Source organism: Somniosus microcephalus, chromosome 10, assembly GCF_052327205.1.
Source record: "Somniosus microcephalus isolate GS21.2 chromosome 10, FLI_Smic_1.0, whole genome shotgun sequence".
Taxonomy (NCBI): domain Eukaryota; kingdom Metazoa; phylum Chordata; class Chondrichthyes; order Squaliformes; family Somniosidae; genus Somniosus; species Somniosus microcephalus.
The window spans coordinates 147,521,387-147,540,701 of NC_140996.1; the positions used below are offsets into that span (position 1 = coordinate 147,521,387).

Below are 19,315 nucleotides of genomic sequence, written 5' to 3' on the forward strand. Positions count from 1 at the left end.
GGGTTGCTGGACGCCACTGGTCCCAGCAGCTCCACTCCCCTCCGACACTTCCTCCAGGCTCTCCTCCAGGGAAGACGTGTTCACTACTTCAGCATCTGCAGCCGGACCTGAGTGCTGCCCTGATGGTCCGCCTTCCTCTTCCTCCTCCTCCTCCTCCTCTTCGGAGGGGCTGTCACTGGCAGCTTCAGGGAGCTCCTCGTCACCAGCTGAAAGCAGGAAGGCACAAGAGTAGCTTTAGAGTGAGGAGAGGGCGTCAGCGAGGGAGGCATGACTGGTGGCATTCAGCGCATTGGTCGGACAGTGGCAAAGGAGGTAGATCGGATGCGCAAGTGCGACGAGAGAGGTCCAAAAGGTGATGTCCTTACCATTGTGGCCCAGAAGAGGGTCGGCATCTCCACAGGCGACGGGCCCAATCACCCGGGCTCCCATGAAGCGACTCACGCGCTCCTCCAGGGGAGTGAGTTCCTGGATCTGGGGGCGGCCTCCCCCGGTCTCCTCCTGGTGCCTTCAGTTGTTTGCAAGTTTTGCCTGCAAGAGAAAGGACGGCCTGTAAGTACGGTGTGTAGCCCTGATGTGGTGTGCACTGCCTCCCATGGTGGAATAGCTTGGCCAGTGTGTAGCCCTGATGTGGTGTGCACTGCCTCCCATGGTGGAATAGCTTGGCCAGTGTGTAGCCCTGATGTGGTGTGCACTGCCTCCCATGGTGTAAAGTGCAGAATGTGCAATTGATGTTCATGACTGTCCCATAGCTGCTGGCTGAGGGCTGGCCATTAGGGCTTTCAGGTCCCTTTGCCCATCATGTCAGGTGTACATGCAAGGATGAGGAGGAGACTGGAAAGGGCACTCACCCTGACAATCCTGGTCAGGTCATTAAACTTCTTCCGGCATTGGACATTGTCCCTGGGGGCATCGCCGGTGGCCGACACCCTGCGGGCGACCTCCCTCCAGGCTTTCCTATAGACGCTGGTGGGAGGCTTCCTGCCAGTGTCCGGGAACAAGATGTGCTGTCTCTTCTCCAAGGCCGTCACCATCACCTTCAAGTCATGGGCTGAGAAGCGCAGGGCACGCTCACGGGCCTTCTGTACCGTTGCCATGGCTCCTTCTGCTCACCAGCAGTGTTCAGGCCTAGCTGGAAGGCTGCAGTGTGCAGGCCGTTGCAGCAGACCAAGTCGACCCTTCCGCCTTTAAGAGCTGGCCGGCGCCACGGTGTCTGCTGTCAATCAAGAAATGACCGCACCTGCGCTGCGCCCGGCCTCGGCGCTATCCCTCAGCACCGCCGGCTTAGCGCCTAAAGATAGTCGTGCATCGCCAGTTTTAGCGCTCCAGCAACCTCTTAGGGCGAAGCTACTGAATATCGGCGAAGTGCCCTCGACTTTGCGCCGGGCGCAAACTTTAGCGCCCACCCGACTTTACCGCCCCAAAACTGGCTATACTGAATTTCTAAGCCATTATACTCTAGATTGTGACTTACAGATTCATGGAGCTCTGCACCCTTGCCACTAACTCCATTCTCCTCCCTAGCTACTGTCTCAGGCTGAACCCGACTGTTTGCCATCTCAATTTCTTATTTGACCACAAGCTGATTTTCCAACCCCGTGGCGTTGATTTTCATCTTCACTGCCAGGCCAGTAGAGCGGATTGCCCACCTGTTGTAGAAACCACCCAGTTTTCATTGCACAATTTCAGATTACCACCCAGGCAGTGAAACTGAAAATCTACCCACATATCTTTTTAAGTGTCAGCTGTGGCTCAGTTGGTAGCACCCTCGCCTCTGAGTCAGAAGGTTCTGGGTTCAGGTCCCACTCCAGATACTTGAGCACAAAATCTAGGCTGACACTCTAGTGCAGTACTGAGGGAGTTCTGCGCTATAGGAGGTGCTGTCTTTCGGCTGAAACGTTAAACCAAGGCCCCGTCTGCCCTCTCAGGTGGATGTAAATGATCCCAAGGCACTATTTTGAAGAAGAGCAGGGGAGTTATCCCCAGTGTCCTGGCCAATATTTACCCCTCAATCAACATCACTAAAGCAGATTATCTGGTCATTATCACATTGCAGTTTGTGGGAGCTTGCTGTGCGCAAATTGGCTGCCGCATTTCCTACATTACAACATTGACTGCACTTCAAAAAGGTACTTAATTGGCTGTAAAGCGCTTTGAGACGTCTGGTGGTCGTAAAAGACGCTGTATAAATGCAAGTCTTTTTTTAATCACAAAGATATCCTGCTCAACCTCCATGTCACCTGTCTGCAACAAATTTGTCACTGAAGCCCTCATACGTGCCTTCATTACTTCCAAACTCAATTACTCCTGACTTTCCATTCTCCACTCTCCAGCCACCATCCTCCATAAACTCCAGTTCATCCACAGCACTGCTGCTCACATCCTACCCTGCACCAAGTCCCATTCACCTATCACCATCATTATTACTGGCCTGCATTGGCTTCTAATACCTCAAACTTAAAATTCTTGTCTTTGCCTTTAAGTCCCTTCATGACCGCACCGCTTCCCATCTGTAAACCTCCTCCAGCCCTACAACCGTCTACTTCATACTCTCTGTTTCTTTAGCTCAGCTCTCTTGTCCACCAGTGGCCACCATGCCTTCGGCTACTAGGTCCCTCAAATATTTATCCATGGTTCCCGTAAAAGATGCAATGGTCTGTGTCTCAACTTCTCCCTGTGAGTTTGCTGCTCACCTCAGCCCCCATCCCCCCCACCCCCTCCGATTCCCATCCCAAGTTAAATGGGTTTAATTTTTAAAACTTCCATTAAGTCTCCTCTTTGCCTTTTCTGCTCCAGTGGAAATATTCTCAGTATCTCATGCTTTTCATCCCTGGTGTCATCCTGGTGATTCTATGTTGTACGCTTTCTATGGCTTTAATGTCCTTTCTATAATGAGACACCCAAACCGCACACAGTGCTCTAACTGTGGTTTGTACAAATGTATCATAAACTCTTTGCTGTTGTACTCTGTGTCCCTATTTATAAAGCCCAAAACCTTATTTGCCTTTTTATGACTTTATCTGCCTGCAATTTCAGGGAATTATGTATTTGAACCCTTCAGTTTCCTTCCATTGAGCATATACTTACATTCCTTGTTTTGCCTCTTAGAATGGATTACCTCACAATTCTCCACATTACTTGCATTTGTCACCTGTCTACCCTTCAGAAGTCTTTAACAGTCCTCCTTTAAGGGAAAATTACATAAAAATAACTCCCGCACTCAGCGTACTGTCAGATTGGCAGGCCCTTTTGGAGTGATCAAACAGTAAAAGTTCACTCTTCAACCTGCTGTCGTCTTTTTAATGGCCTACTGATAATTTTTTAACGTTTGTCTATTTACAAACAGTGTCTGCACTTCTAAAGTAATTTGTTGTGTGAGATTTTTCAATGTAAAAAGGTACTACAAATAGTGCAATCACAAATAACTAGGACTGTGTGATGCATGAGGTTAGCATACAGTTCTTTCACCTCTGAGATCTGGGTCCCATTATTTACTTGGGCCGCGGAGAGGATTTCCGGATAGAAAATCCGGAAGTAAGGGTTCCCGGACATCCTACTGAAATTAGCAGTAGAGCTCCTTTTAAATTTTTTCTGCTGGTTACCCACCTGTTCATTGCACTTACATTTGCCCATAGAATTTTCTGGGCTTTTACAGTATGATTTGTGGTAATTAGAGAGCCGGAACAGTGCAGTGCCCTCTACAGGAGATCTGAGACCTGTGTGAACTGGGCAAGCAATGATGTGTCTCCTCAACCAATCAGATTGGAGAATCCTAACTGAGGCACACAGAGTCTAAACCAGGAAGTGTAAGTTAGAACATTTAATTCAGTGTAAAAATCATTGGCAAAATAAAGAGAGGGAACGAAAGATGGGATTAAGAGAGAGATAAAAGAAAAACATTTTTTATACTTTTAGTTTTTTTAAATCTCCTACAGTTAAAATCTGAAAGAATAAGTCTCCACACTTGTAAAAGTAAATTTTCAGTGCCAGAGAGGTTGTTTGGCAGTAATTAAGACCTACCGTGCCATTAAAAATTCACTTACACTTGAATGGACAAGCCCTAACTTTTTCTGCCATGTTTAATGGCTATCTAGTGGGTAATTACTGCAATTTCACACCCTTCATGTGTTTAAATGCTGAGTCTCTCACCGAGATACTGTTACAGCGAAGCTTCAGGAGGAGCAGGGCAACTCGGACAGCAACTTCCTGATTTCCGCATTTAACTGCACATGTGTGAACGTCAGAAGTTGCTGTCTGATTTATTACCATAAAATCCTGATCATTGTGACATGCAATATAAATGCAAGTCTTTCCTTCTTCTTCATGAAATTAACATTTTTCTTATGTACATAGACCTAGAATTGTGCAGGCATTTTGTTTCCTGGTTTCAGTCTCCTTCTGCTTTTATGACTGTTGACATTTACATGATCTATGGCGCTATATATTTACATGATGTGAAATAGAATGGTAGCAGGTACGGAATAATGAAATTACAAATCTAAAGAATCATTGTTTCAAAATTATTAATCTTTTATTCTCTGCTTTTTATTATTTTTTGTAAAAGAAATATTACATTTATTTAATATAAAAACAGAAAATGCTAGAAATACTCAGCAGGTCAGGGCACCATCTGTGGAGAGAGAAACAGAATTAACGTTTCAGGTCGATTAATTTAATTTGTCAGCTCACTAATTACTTCAGTTTCATTACCTGCCAATTTACATTTCCCCACACTTCCTGTAAACTACTCACTGCTCTTGACACAAACTGTCTTCACTGGAAATCCTTTACTGTATTTGATGAAACAGGTAGATTTTGTTATAATGGTTTGGGTCATCTCTCGTTTAACTGAGGGAAAAAAATATTTTGACCTTTTTTTTGCAGTCTTCTTTAATGTCAGAGCCATCTATTGATCTACTTTCGCAGCAGTTGATGCCCCAACCAGTCAGTCAGTCTGCATCGATGACACAGGTTAGAAAATAAATACATTTTCTTTAATTGTGTAAATGTATTTTCTTCCATTTCCCTAAACCTTTGTTTATAATCTTCAACCAAATTGATACACAGGACAAGCAGGAAATAACAAAGCATGTACAGTAATTAATTAAAATTTAGTTTAAAAAAAATTCTTATTTGTTTTCTTGCTTGATTTTAAAGTTATTTGTCCCATTCCTCCACTTGACCATGTTATGTTCCCTATCTGAGAGAGAGGCAGGTTATGTGATCCCTTATTTCTTCCAAAGCCGCCACTTATCAGTGTCCAAACACTGTGTGGGGACTCTCTCTTGGATTTTCTTCTTTCATCGTGTTGTGTGGCACTACCACCGTGCTAAATGGGACAGATTCAGAACAGATCTAGCAGCTCAAAACTGGGCATCCATGAGGTGCTGTGGGCCATCAGCAGCAGCAGAATTGTATTCCACCACAATCTGTAACCTCACGGCCCAGCATATCCCTCACCTCTACCATTACCATCAAGCCAAGGGACCAACCCTGGTTCAATAAGGAGTGTAGAAGAGCATGCCAGGAGCAGCATCAGGCGTACCTAAAAATGAGGTGCCAACCTGGGGAAGCTGCAACACAGGACTACATGCATGCTAAAAAGTGGAAGCAGCATGCTATAGACAGGATAAGTGATCTCACAATCAGCAGATCAGATCAAAACTCTCCAGTCCTGCCACATCCAGTCATGAATGGTGGTGGACCATTAAACAACTAACGGGAGGAGGAGGCTCTATGAGTATCCCCATCCGCAATGATGGTGGAGCCCAGCACATGAGTGCAAAAGACGAGGCTGAAGTGTTTCCAACCATCTTCAGCCAGAAGTGCCGAGTGGATGATCCATATCAGCCTCCTCCTGAGGTCCCCACCATCACAGAAGCCAGTCTTCAGTCAATTCGATTCACTCCACGTGATATCAAGAAACGGCTGAGCACACTGAATACAGCAAAGGCATTGGGCCCTGACAACATCCCGGCTGTTGTGCTGAAGACTTGTGCTTCTGAAGTAGCCGCGCCTCTAGGCCAAGCTGTTCCAGTACAGCAAAACACTGGCATCGATCCGACACTATGGAAAACTGCCCAGGGATGTCCTGTCCACAAAAAGCAGGACAAATACAATCCAGCCAATTACCGCCCCATCAGTCTACTCTCAATCATCAACAAAATGATGGAAGGTGTCGACGACAGTGCTATCAAGCGACACTTACTCACCAATAACCTGCTTACTGATGCCCAGTTTGGGTTCCGTCAGGACCACTCGGCTCCAGACCTCATTACAGCATTGGTCCAAACATGGACAAAGGAGCTGAATTCCTGAGGTGAGGTGAGAGTGACTGCCCCTTGACATCAAGGTAGCATTTGACCGAGTGTGGCATCAAGGAGTCCTAGTAAAATTGAAGTCAATGAGAATCGGTGGGGGAAAACTCTCCACTGGCTGGAGTCATACTAGCACAAAGGAAGATGGTTGTGGTGGTTGGAGGTCAATCATCTCAGCCCCAGGACATCGCTGCAGGAGTTCCTCAGGGCAGTGTCCTAGGCCCAACCATCTTCAGCTGCTTCATCAATGACCTTCCCTCCAACATAAGGTCTGAAATGGGGATGTTTGCTGATGACTGCAAAGTGTTCAGTGCCATTCGCAACTCCTCAGGTAATGAAGCAATCTATGCCTGCATGCAACAAGATCTGGACAACATTCAGGCTTGGGCTGATAAGTGGCAGGTAACATTCGCGCCACACAAGTGCCAGGCAATGACTATCTCCAACAAATGAGAGTCTAACCACTGCCCCTTGACATTCAACGGTATTACCATCGCCAAATCCACCACCATCAACATCCTGGGGGTTACCATTGACCAGAAACTTAACTGGACCAGCCACATAAATACTGTGGCAACAAGAGCAGGTCAGAGGCTAGGTATTCTGCGGTGAGTGTCTCACCTTCTGACTCCCCAAAGCCTTTCCACCATCTACAAGGCACAAGTAAGGAATGTGATGGAATACTCTCCACTTGCCTGGATGAGTGTAGCTCCAACAACACTCAAGAAGCTCAACACCATCCAGGACAAAGCAGCCTGCTTGATTGGCACCCAATCAACCACTTTAAACATTCACTCCCTCCACCACTGATGTACCGTGGCTGCAGTGTGTACCATCTACAAGATGCACTGCAGCAACTCGCCAAGGCTTCTTCGGCAGCACCTCCCAAACCCGTGACCTCTACCACCTAGAAGGACAAGGGCAGCAGGCGCATGGGAACGTCACCACCTCCAAGTTCCCCTCCAAGTCACACACCAGCCTGACTTGGAAGTATATCGCCGTTCCTTCATCGTCGCTGGGTCAAAATCCTGGAACTCCCTCCCTAACAGCACTGTGGGAGTAGTCTCACCACACGGACTGCAGCGGTTCAAGAAGGCTGCTTACCACCACCTTCTCAAGGGCAACTAGGGATGGGCAATAAATGCTGGTCTTGCCAATGATGCCCACATCCCATGAATGAATATTTAAAAAAAAATTCCTGTGTGGAATTACCTAGCCTGTACATGTTCCTTCTCACTGACAGCATGGAGAGGATCATAAACTTCCTATTTGGAGAAGTCCTTCCACTCAGTGACATAGTGCAATGGAGCACCAGTACTGTAATGATCAGTAACATGTCATTCTAGAATGGTACACTAGGTGGAGCTGTATGTTTAGTAGTGGGCTACCCATAAGGCAGTAGTCAAGATGGATGCCTGTACACTAGTCCACATGGCTGAATAAATGACTAGCTCAAGCTAGCTGTTCATAATGAAAATGTCTATTTATTTATGAACATAACATGGTACCAGGATTGGTAATATCTGCTGAATATTGTGAAACGCGACATGGAGAATTTGAAGCCACCGGAGGGTTTGAAACTCACGGGGAATGTCGACTGCAATTGGTGGACTTTCAAACAACAATTCGAACTCTACATTGCTGCCATCGGGTTCAGTACGAAGCCAGACGCAAGGAAAATAGTGTTACTGCTCACGGTTGCAGGCCCGCAGGTGATAGAGGTATTTAATATGTTTGTATTTGATCAAGAGGAGGACAGAGAAAAAATGGACGATGTGCTAAAGAAGTTTGATACACATTGTTCTCCCAAAAAGAACGAGACCTATGAGAGGTATGTGTTCCGTTCACGGACACAGCAGCAAAATGAAACTTTTGATAGCTTTGTGACCGATCTGAAACTGAAAGCACAGACATGTAATTTCTCTGAACTGACATCATCCATGATTCATGACCAGATTGTGTTTGGTATTCATGATAAAAAAAGTCAGGGAACGTCTGTTGAGAGAAACCGAACTAACATTGGAGAATACTGTGAAAATATGCCATGCCAGTGAGCTAGCTCAACAGCACGCAAAGACTTTCAGTGAAATTAATAATAATGCGACTGTAGTAAGTGATAGTGCTGCTGTCGGTGCTGTATCCTACAAGGGGAAGAAACGTGGGCAGAACAGAAATGCAAAGCAATTGGAGGATGGAACTTTTAATTGTAAACGCTGTGGTTACCAGCACCAGTCAAGACAATGCCCAGCGTTTGGGAAAATGTGCACAAAATGTAATGGAAAGAATCACTTTGCCAAACAATGCTTTTCAAAAGTAAAAACAAAGAAAGGGCAACAAGTCAATGTGATTGGGGACACTGATTTAAGTGAGACATTTTTTGTAGGAATGGTGTCATGTGACAATATAGAAAAGGATACAGATAATGTGCAGCCCTCAGGAATGGACAATGCTGAACATAAAGTTAATGCAGTAAAAGAGGACAAATGGATGATGCCACTACAGGTAAATAGAGCATTAGTTACATTGAAACTAGACACTGGGACAAAAGCAAACTTAATCAGTATGAGTGACATTAAAAATATGAAAGAAAAGCCCAAAATACAGAAAAAGTCAGTACTACTGAAGAACTATAATGGACAGAAAATAGATAGCTTAGGTGTATGCAGACTTAAAGTGACAGTCAAAGACAAAGTGCATCATCTCATGTTTTCTGTTGTGGCTGAAGGACTTGATTCACTACTAGGTGACAAAGCTTGTGAGGACTTAGAACTGGTCAAGAGAGTCTACCGTATAAACTGTGCCATAAGCAGACCAGATGACTCAGTGGATTCTGTAGTGAGTAATTTCCAGGATGTGTTCAAAGGATTTGGAGTTCTACCATTCACTTACAAGAGCCAGCTAAAGGAGGATGCTCAGCCAGTGGTACATGCTCTACGGAGAGTTCCAGCACCCCTGCTGTTAGATCCGTGTGTTAATGGAGACACGGAATGCAGGAGTTGATTTAACAAGTGTTTACTGAACAAAGTCTGGAGATGAACTAACAACACAAGACGCTACACAGGCTTATATACCCGAGTGGTCACTACTGGTACTACAGTATACAGGGGCTTCAAAAACATAGTTGCTCTTAAAGGTACATACACTACAATTCCTCCCCTTTTAGATAAATAGTACATAACATTTTAAGTAATCATTAAATAACATTTTTACAAGAACAATAATATACACATTTGCTGAAGTTAATCAATTACAAATTCAGTCTCTCTGGAGGCTTCCTGACTTGGTCCGGATAACGCCTCGGTGGTGTAGTAGGTTCTTTTGGCAAGGTCGATTCGGCTTCAATGCTAGTGTCGGGTTCATCTGGTTCCAGTATCACCAGATCGGAGGTAGATACTATGGGTATCTCTGCTTCATCACTAGGTGTATAGAGTTGTGGTGTAGGTTGTCCTTTTTCGGATGACTCTATGATCTGGTCAGCATGGCGCCTTATTATGCTTTCTCCAATGTCCACGGTATACATCAGCGGTCCTAGTCGTGTGCAAATAGTTCCAGGCTGCCATTTCTCGGTACGGTAGTCCCGGGCCAAAACTGGTTGACCTATCTGGAAGGTTCTAGTTGGCCTTTCATTCATGCTTTGAAATTGCCGGTTCTCTACGTCCCTTCTGACGTTTGGCTTGACCAAATCCAGCCGGCATCTTAGTCTTCTATTGAAAAACATCATGGCGGGGGTTTGGTTTGTAACCACATGTGTTGCATTCCTGTACGCAAACAAGAAGTTATCTACCTTATGTTGTAGATTTATGTCTTCATTACCCATGGCCTTTATGGCCTTCTTGAAGGTCTGGACAAACCTTTCAGCCAATCCATTGGTGGCGGGATGGTATGGGGCGGACGTGTAGTGCTTAACCCCATTGTTTTTTAAGAACTTCCTGAATTCTTCGGATACAAATTGCGGTCCATTATCAGAACAGATCTGTTCAGGCAGCCCATTCCTGGCGAATATGGTCCTTAATACTGTGATGGTTTTTTCCGTGGTGGTGGAGGACATCTTTATTACCTCCGGCCACTTGGAGTGTGCATCCACCGCAATTAAGAACATTGAGTCCATAAATGGACCAGCAAAGTCGATATGTACCCTTTGCCATGGAGATGAGGGCCACTCCCATGGATGTAGAGGGGCTTGTGGTGGGGCGTTTTGGACCTTCTGGCATCCTAGACAGCTCTTGGTCATTTCTTCGATGTCTCCATCGATACCTGGCCACCACACAAACGCTCTGGCTAAGTTCTTCATTTTCACTCCACCCAGATGCCCCTCGTGAAGCTCCTTTAGCACTCTATCCTTGAGTTTGGGTGGAATCACCACTCTGGACCCACACATCAAGGTTCCTCGGCACACTGACAGCTGTTCTCTTCTTTGCGTGAATGCTGGCAACAGTGGTTCGCCATGTGCTGGCCATCCCTTCACCGTTAAATCGTAGACTCGTGAGAGAGTCGGGTCATTTCGCGTTTCCTTTTCAATGGTAGAATTTGTCACCGGTAAACATTCCACTGTGGTCGAGTGGAATATCTCCACTGGGTCCACTGTAGGCGCCTCTTCCACCGTTGGCAACAGTAGGCGCGATAACCCGTCAGCATTCCCATGCTGTTTTGTTCCTTTGTACTCTATGTCATATTGGTGTGCCCCTAGGAAAAGGGACCAGCTCTGTAGCCTTTGCGCTGTCATAATGGGAACGCCCTTTTTAGGGTTGAATATTGATGGCCAGTCAACAAGGTAAACTTTTGTCCGTGTAGGTAATGGTTGAATTTCTTCACCCCCCACACCAGGCTGAGTGCCTCCCTGTCGATCTGGGCATAGTTACGCTCAGCTGAGTTCAATGAGCATGACGCAAAAGCTATCGGCCGCTCCGAGCCATCAGGGAATCTATGCGATAATACTGCTCCCACGCCGTAAGGGGATGCATCGCACGCCAGTCTGATTGGCAGTGATGGGTTGTAATGAGCCAACACTTCCCTGGACGTGATCAAGCCTTTGCATTTATGGAAGGCATGTTTACAGTCTTCGCTCCATTTCCAAACTGCTCCCGTTTGTAGCAGTGCGTTAAGCGGGTGCAGAACCGTCGACAAGTTTGGTAAAAATTTATGATAGTAATTTACTAATCCCAGGAACGACCTTAATTGTGAGACATTTTCAGGTGCTGGGGCCTTTACGACCGCTTCAATTTTTTCAGGTGACTTATGCAACCCTTCTTCGTTAATGACATGGCCACAATATGATATTTGTTTCTGGAAAAATTCGCATTTGGAGCGATTTGCTCGTAGGCCCCGTTCTCTCAGCCTCGTGAGCACCTGCTCCAAGTTGGCAAGGTGCTCGTTGTCGTTTTCTCCTGTTACAAGGATATCGTCTAGGTAGCATTGAGTCCCCGGAATCCCTTGCAGGACTTGCTCCATAGCTCTTTGCCAGATAGCCGGAGCTGATGCCACTCCGAAAACCAGTCGATTGTACTGGTACAGGCCTTTGTGTGTGTTTATCGTGAGATACTTTTTAGAGGCCTCCTCAACCTCCATCTGTAGATATGCCTGTGCTAAATCAATTTTGGTGAAACGTTTCCCTCCGGATATTGAGGCGAAAATATCTTCTATCCTCGGAAGAGGATACTGTACCGTGTGAAGAACCGGGTTTACATTCACCTTGAAGTCCCCACAGATGCGAACTATTCTCTGTTCTTCAGATTTATCATTATTCAATGTTTTCTTCATGACCGGGACGATGGGTGTTGCCCACTCGCTCCAATCTACCTTGGATAACACGCCTGCTTTTTCCAAATTCTCCAGCTCTGCCTCGACGGCTGGACGAATTGCGTATGGCACCGGCCTTGCCTTAAAAAACTTGGGAATTGCCGCATCTTCCACTTTTATTGAGGCAGTGGCGCCTTTCAGGGTTCCTAGTTCCAGTTGAAACACTTCTTTGGCGTTAGCCAAGATTTCTTTTAATCGTCCAGGTATGACGTCATCATCGTTTTTTTTCTTACTGGTCACCGTCAGTGCCTGAATGGAGTGCCAGTCTAAACGTATCTTTCTGATCCATTCACGTCCCAACAACGGTGGACCACCATCTTGCAGAACGTATAAATACAACTCCTGTATTTCCTTGCCGTTGTATACAACAGGCACCCTTATTTTCCCTCTGGGGTATACTTTCTGCCCCGTATATGTCTTCAAGACAATGGATGTGTCTTTCAAAGGTATATGCGGAAATAGCCGCTCGTAATCCTGTCGACTCATGACGGTCAGAGCTGATCCTGTATCTAGCTCCATTTTGACTGGGGACCCCGCTATCGTGAGGGTAACCCAAATGGTCTGGTAATCTTCTTTGGCAATTACATTATGTAATTTGAGACAGCTTAGTCTCTTGTTTCCGGAGTCGCTATCGCTCTTCTGGTTTTCGGAGCTACTGTCCGTCATCATTTGTACCTTTCTGTACTTTTCCTTATTGACCTTTTTACTGTCAGCGGATTTCTTTCCAGATCTGCATACACGTGCAATGTGTCCCATCTTTCCGCATTGCCTGCATGCTTTGTCCTTGAACCAGCAGTCCTTCTGGTCATGGGTGGATCTGCCACAGTGATAACATCTCTCGAAACCCCGTGTCATTTCATGGGTGCTGAAGTCCTGTGGCTTTTGCTGTATCTCTGCAGCTCCTCTTGCTGCTGCTTCGTATGATACAGCCACACTGAAAGCCTTGTCCAGTGTCAAATCTTTCTCAGAAAGTAGTCTTTTCTGTGTTCCTTCGCTTAGGAGACCGCAGACGAATTTGTCTCGTAGAGAATCTGCCAGTCCTGCCCCGAATTGGCAGTGCTTTGACAGCTTTCGTAATTCGGTGAGGTAATCAGCGTTACTTTCATTCTTGTGCTGATTCCTCCTGAAAAATTTGAATCGTTCCGCTATCAGCAGCGGTGTTGGGTTTAAGTGCTCCTGTAAGGTATCAACAATCTCCTTAAAATTCTTGTCCATCGGTTTGGCTGGAGTGATCAAGTTTCGTAACAGCCCGTATGTCCTTGCGCCCATCAGATTTAGAAGTACCGATGCCTTTTTACCATCCGCTACTTCATTCGCCTTGCAATATACCTCCACCCTTTCCACATATGTGGTCCAATCTTCTATATCACTATCGAAAGCAGTAATATTGCCAGTCTTCGGCATCTTGAAAATCTAAAATGGCGCTTCCCGCGCTTTTCTTTCTTCCCCGCCGAGTTAAGATGGTGCCTCCCGCGCTTTCCCGCCGCTGCCGCTGCTGTTCTCCGCGGTTCCCGTTGCGACCTGCAGCTTTTCGCGGTATTTCTATTTTTTTTATATATCGCTTCAATAGTTTCTCCGTTACTTGGAGAACCGTTCCCGTCATGGAGCGGAACCTCTGGGACTTTCCCCTCCCTCTGCTCGGTCCGAACGCTGACCTGCTTTGCAGCACCGGCCGCGCCCTGAGTGCTCCACCCTCTCTCTCTCTTTGCTTCTGCTTCCCGACTCGCTGCCCAGCCCCGTTGCAGAGCCACCCGATCGAGCTCTAGCCCGCCGCAGCCCAGGAAGGATCAGTGCACTACCTGCCACCAGCCGGTTTAGCTGGGGAAACCACAGACTGGAGACCAAGCCTGGCCCTCGTTTTCGAGTTTCTTCGAGTTATTTTTTTATTATTTTTTTTTTCTTCTGGCTTCGACCTTCGTCTGAGGAATCGATCCCCTTGAGGTGCTGCCGAATTGCAGGTAAGTTTGTTTCTAACTCGTCGCCACTGTTAGATCCGTGTGTTAATGGAGACACGGAATGCAGGAGTTGATTTAACAAGTGTTTACTGAACAAAGTCTGGAGGTGAACTAACAACACAAGACGCTACACAGGCTTATATACCCGAGTGGTCACTACTGGTACTACAGTATACAGGGGCTTCAAAAACATAGTTCCTCTTAAAGGTACATACACTGCACCTGCGTGATCGGCTCAAGAAAGAACTGGACAGAATGACCACACTAGGAGTTATCAGGAAAGTCGAAGAGCGAACAGACTGGGCTAACTCCATGGTGATGTAACAAAAGAGTCTCACACATCAAGGAACTTTAAAATAAGCTTTAAGCAACTTATAATTAAACTATATACAAGAGCGGTTTTCACCATGCCTCTAGGTGAAGCCCTTTTACCATACTGAGCAGTACAGTATTTATACTAGTCCAAACACAGGAAGTGACATATGCACAGGAAGTGATGTATGCACAGAGTTCACAGTTCACAGGAAGTGATGTGCACATAACTTCCCGGAAGTTATTATTATCACACATGGTATGTGTAAAGAAAAAGAACAATGATCTAAGAGTATGCATGGATCCAAAGGACTTAAATGTAAACATAAAACGTGAACACTACCAGATTCCCAAGCGAGAAGAAATCACCAGTGAAATGTCAGGTGCCAGATACTTCACAAAGCTCGATGTCTCACAGGGATATTGGCAACTAAAACTGGATGAAGAGAGCACCAAATACTGTACCTTCAACACACCATTTGGCAGGTATTGTTTCCTCAGAATGCCTTTCGGGATAATATCTGCATCTGAAATCTTTCATAGAGCGATGGAACACATAATTGAAGGTCTGGAAGGAGTTCGGGTCTATGTTGATGACATCATCATCTGGGGCTCCACACTGAAAGAACACAATGAGAGACTGACTAAAGTGCTACAGAGCATACGCCGGAATGGACTGAAGCTCAACAAAGCCAAGTGTCAGTTTGGCGTCCAGGAAGTCACTTTCCTAGGAGATAATCTATCTGGTAAAGGAATAGAGCCAGATATGGAAAAAGTAAATGCCATACTCAACATGCCCCGACCCACTGACAAAAAAGGAGTGCTACGCATCATGGGGATGATAAACTTCATTGTAAAGTTCATTCCTAACTTGTCAGCCAAGACAGCCTGTCTGCGAGACCTGCTACATAAAATAAATGAGTTCGCATGGACAGAAAGACATGAACAAGAGTGGATGAACCTTAAAACAGTGCTGACAACCACACCTGTACTCACCTTCTTTGACCCAACAAAGAGAATCAAAGTGTCAACAGATGCATCAAAAGATGGCCTAGGCGCGGTCTTGCTACAAGCAGAGGGTGAAGATTGGAAGCCTGTTGCCTATGCCTCCAGGTCTATGACTGATTCTGAGTGTCGATATGCCCAGATTGAAAAGGAATGTCTAGGCTTGGTAGTTGGACTAGAAAAGTTCCATGGCTACATATATGGACTTCCCACCTTCACAGTTGAGACAGACCACTGCCCACTGGTTGCCATCATAAAAAAAAACCTGAATGAGATGTCTCCAAGGATTTAGCGACTCATGATGAAGCTGCAAAGATATGACTTTGAACTGATCTACACACCAGGCAAACACACAGTGTTAGCAGATGCACTATCCCGAGCACCCACAATGAGTCATGTGAGCTCTACTGAGGAAGACGTGGATGTTCATGTGAGTATGGTCACTGCTGCGCTGCCCGTGTCAGACACAAAATCAAAGCAAATAGCAGAAGAAACAGTAAAAGATACAGGGCTAGATTTTCAGTATAGGCAGTTTTGGGGCGCTAACCTTAGCGCCCGCCCGAAGTTAGCGCCCGCCCCAAAGTAGCGCCCCGTTGCCGGGAATTCAGTGGCTTCACCCTAAGAGGTTGGTGGAGCGCTAAAAGAGGCGTTCCACTACTATCTTTAGGCGCTAAGCCGGCGGTCCAGAGGGATAGCGCCCAGGCGGGGTGCAGCGCGGGTGCGGTCATTTTTGGACTGACAGCAGACCCCGTGGCGCCGACCAGCTCTTAAAGGGGGAAGGGACGAATTGGTCTGCTGCCACGCCCTGCACACTGCAGCCTTGCAAAGAGGCCTGAACACTGCTGCTCAGCCCCAGGGAGTCATGGCAACGCCAGAGAAGGCCCGTCAGCGTGCCCTGCGCTTCTCAGAGGGTGATCTGGACATAATGGTCACAGCTCTGGAGGTGAGGCGCAAGATCTTGTTCCCAGAGAGTGGGAGGAATCCAACCCACCACGACTACACCAAAGCCTGGAAGCAGATCGCCCAGAGGGTGACGTTCACCGGCGATGCCCCCAGGACCCACAAACAATGTCGTAAAAAATACAACGACCTGACCAGGATTGTCAAGGTGAGTAGCCTTTCCAGTCTCCTCCTCATTCTTGCATGTACACCTGACATGATGGGCAAAGGGAGCTGAAAGTCCTATTGGCCAGCCCTCAGCCAGCAGCATTGGGACAGTCATGAGCATCAAATGGCCATTCGGCACTCTACACTTTGGCCAAGCTATTCCACCATGGGAGGCTGTGCACACTACATCAGGGCTTCACTCTGGTCAAGTTATTCCACCATGGGAGGCAGTGCACACTACATCAGGGCTACACTGTGCACTTACAGCCCGTCCTTTCTCTTGCAGGCTAAAGTAGCCTTTAATCACCAGGCCCGTGCCAGGGGTGGCCGCGCCAAGCTGCAGAAGCTCACTCGGCTGGAGGAGCGCGTGTGTGTGCTCATGGGAGCCCGTGTGATCGTCCCCACAGCGTGCGGAGTATCCGACCCTCCACTGCCCGGCAATGGTAAGGACCTCGCCTTTTGGCCCTCTCGCGTCGCACTGGCCCATCCGAGCTACCTCCTTTGCCACTGTCCCACCAATGCGCTGAATGCCACCAGTCCTAACTCCCTCGCTGACGCCGTCTCCTCACTCTGAAGCTACTCTTGTGCATTCCTGCTTTCAGCTGGTGACGACCAGGACCCTGAAGCTGCCAGTGACAGCACCTCCGAGCAGGAGGAGGAGGAGGAGCAAGCCGGACCATCGGGGGAACAGTCACGTCCCGCAGGAGAGGAGGAAATGCTTGACACCTCCTCACTGGACGAGTGCCTGGAGGAACTGTCGCAGGGCAATGCAGCTTCTGGGACCAGTGGCGTCCAGCCACCCAGGAGCCGTGCGCGTGGCCCGCGGCCTTCCCCCCAAAGGGGGGAAGGATCAGAGGAGAGTGCTGCTGATCGGCACACTCGCCGCCACCAACGTGGCAAGGGTCCCTTAGTTCGGCCCCCTCCTCCCCAGCGGGAGAGTCGCGACTCCAGTCCGGACACCTTCACCTCGGAGGAGGTGCGGAAGCTGGATAAGATGGCCGAGGATTCGGACCGGCGCCACACGGAGCTCATGAGCGTGGTGGGGCGCATGCCTGAGGCCATCGAGTCGCTGGCGACCAGTGTGCGCGAGTTCGGGGCAGCAACTGCCGCGAGTGGCCACATGCTGACTAATGCCGTCAAGACCCTGGCGGATGTGATGCGCGCGCACACCAGGACAACAGGGGCACTCACTACTGCCACACGCGCTGTCTCAGGCAGGCATCGCCAGGGCAGCCGCCGCGCTGGACCATCCCAGCAAGCCGCCCCTCGGCTGATTGTTGCGGATCCTGCAGTGCGGGCCCGGCCGAGTGCCACCGCGCCACAGCACCAGCCAGCGCATCCCAGACGCCAGCTGGCCCACATTGCGCCATCCGTCGCCGCCATTCCCCCACTGGGGCGTCAAGGGCAAGCGGCTGCAGCTGATGGTGGCCAGGCTCAGGTGCGCCACTCAGCAGACGGCCCCTCGAGGCCCAAACGCCGTGTAGGCCGCCCCCCAGCGGCATCTGGCGGAAGGGCATCTGAGCCTCAGGCACCTTCCCCCAGCCTCGCAGCAGCCACTGGGCAGAGCTTGCGAAGGAGCAGCAGGCCGGGCAGGGGAGGCAAAAGGCTGGGCAAGGTCTCGCCCTCGCGGGCCACTCAGTAGAGGGTGTGGCCAGCTTTCCTTTTATATGGCGGTGGCCATCTTTATTTTGCCCATGGTTGTGTTGTTGGAGGGCTTATTTTTTGCGTTAGGCCGACGTTGAGGCCCGGTTTGAAGAAAGGTGGAGTGACTCCTCCCCAGTTTGTGGGAGTGAGTCGTTTGTTGGGCTTTTTGTGGGGCCCGTTTATTGTTTTTGGGGATTCATGTGGGAAGGGCTTTTCATTTTTGTGTAATAAAAAATTATCTTTATTCATGCAGTCTCCATGGTTGTTCTTCTTAGTGTTTGTTGGCTTCGCCGGCTGAGGGCTTGCGGAGCGGCTGCATTCATCTTCCCTCATGGCCCCTGGCCATTCCCTGACAGGGGGCTTAGAAGTCCCGTGTAATAAGGTGGCGTCGTGCGGCCCTTGGCCCTGGTCGCTCCCTCCTGGCAACGTACTCCTGCTCCTCCTCCTCCTCATGCTCCTCCTCCTGAGGTGCTGGTCCAACGTCAAGTGGCAGTGCCTGAGTCCTGCGGATAGCCAGGTTGTGTAGCATGCAGCAAACCACCACAAATTGGGAGACCCGGTCCGGCGAATACTGGAGAGCTCCTCCGGAGCGATCAAGGCAGCGGAACCGCTGCTTGAGGACCCCAATAGTTAGCTCGATGATGTTGCGGGTGGTTTGATGGCTCTCGTTGTAGGCCTCTTCAGCAGCGGTCCTGGGCGCGCGGAGCGGGGTCATGAGCCAGGTGCACAAAGGATAGCCTTTGTCCCCGAGTAGCCATCCTCTTGGGGGAGGCTGTGCCTGGAACATGTCATGCACAGTACTCTGCCGCAGGATAAAGGCATCGTGGCTGCTGCCTGGGAAGCTGGCATTGACTGCCATGATGCGCTGCTTGTGGTCACACACCAGCTGCACATTCAGAGAATGGTAGCCCTTCCTGTTGCGATACTGCTCGCCATGCTCCAGAGGGGCCCGCAAAGCCACATGCGTACAGTCAATGGCGCCCTGCACCAAGGGGAATTCCCCGAGTCTGGAAAATCCCAATGCGCGCTGATGCTGGCTCTCCAGGGCCATGGGGAAGGAGATGAATTGGCTTCTCCTTCTGAACAGTGCTTCGGTCACCTGGCGGATGCAGCGATGCGCGCCATACTGGGAGATGTTTGCTATGTCCCCAGCAGCGTATTGGAAGGAGCCGGTGGCATAGA

General features: G+C 48.4%; 1 protein-coding gene across 1 annotated transcript in view; it reads left to right on the forward strand.

The window, feature by feature from the left end:
* The window catches only part of LOC147111741 (neuronal PAS domain-containing protein 2-like), a 214,086-nt gene that overhangs the window by 140,858 nt on the left and 53,913 nt on the right, over window positions 1-19,315 (forward strand). Inside the window, exon 15 of the mRNA XM_085998936.1 lies at window positions 4,882-4,968. Within this exon, the coding sequence (XP_085855062.1) occupies window positions 4,882-4,968 (87 nt within the window). The remainder of the gene's footprint in view (window positions 1-4,881; window positions 4,969-19,315) is intronic.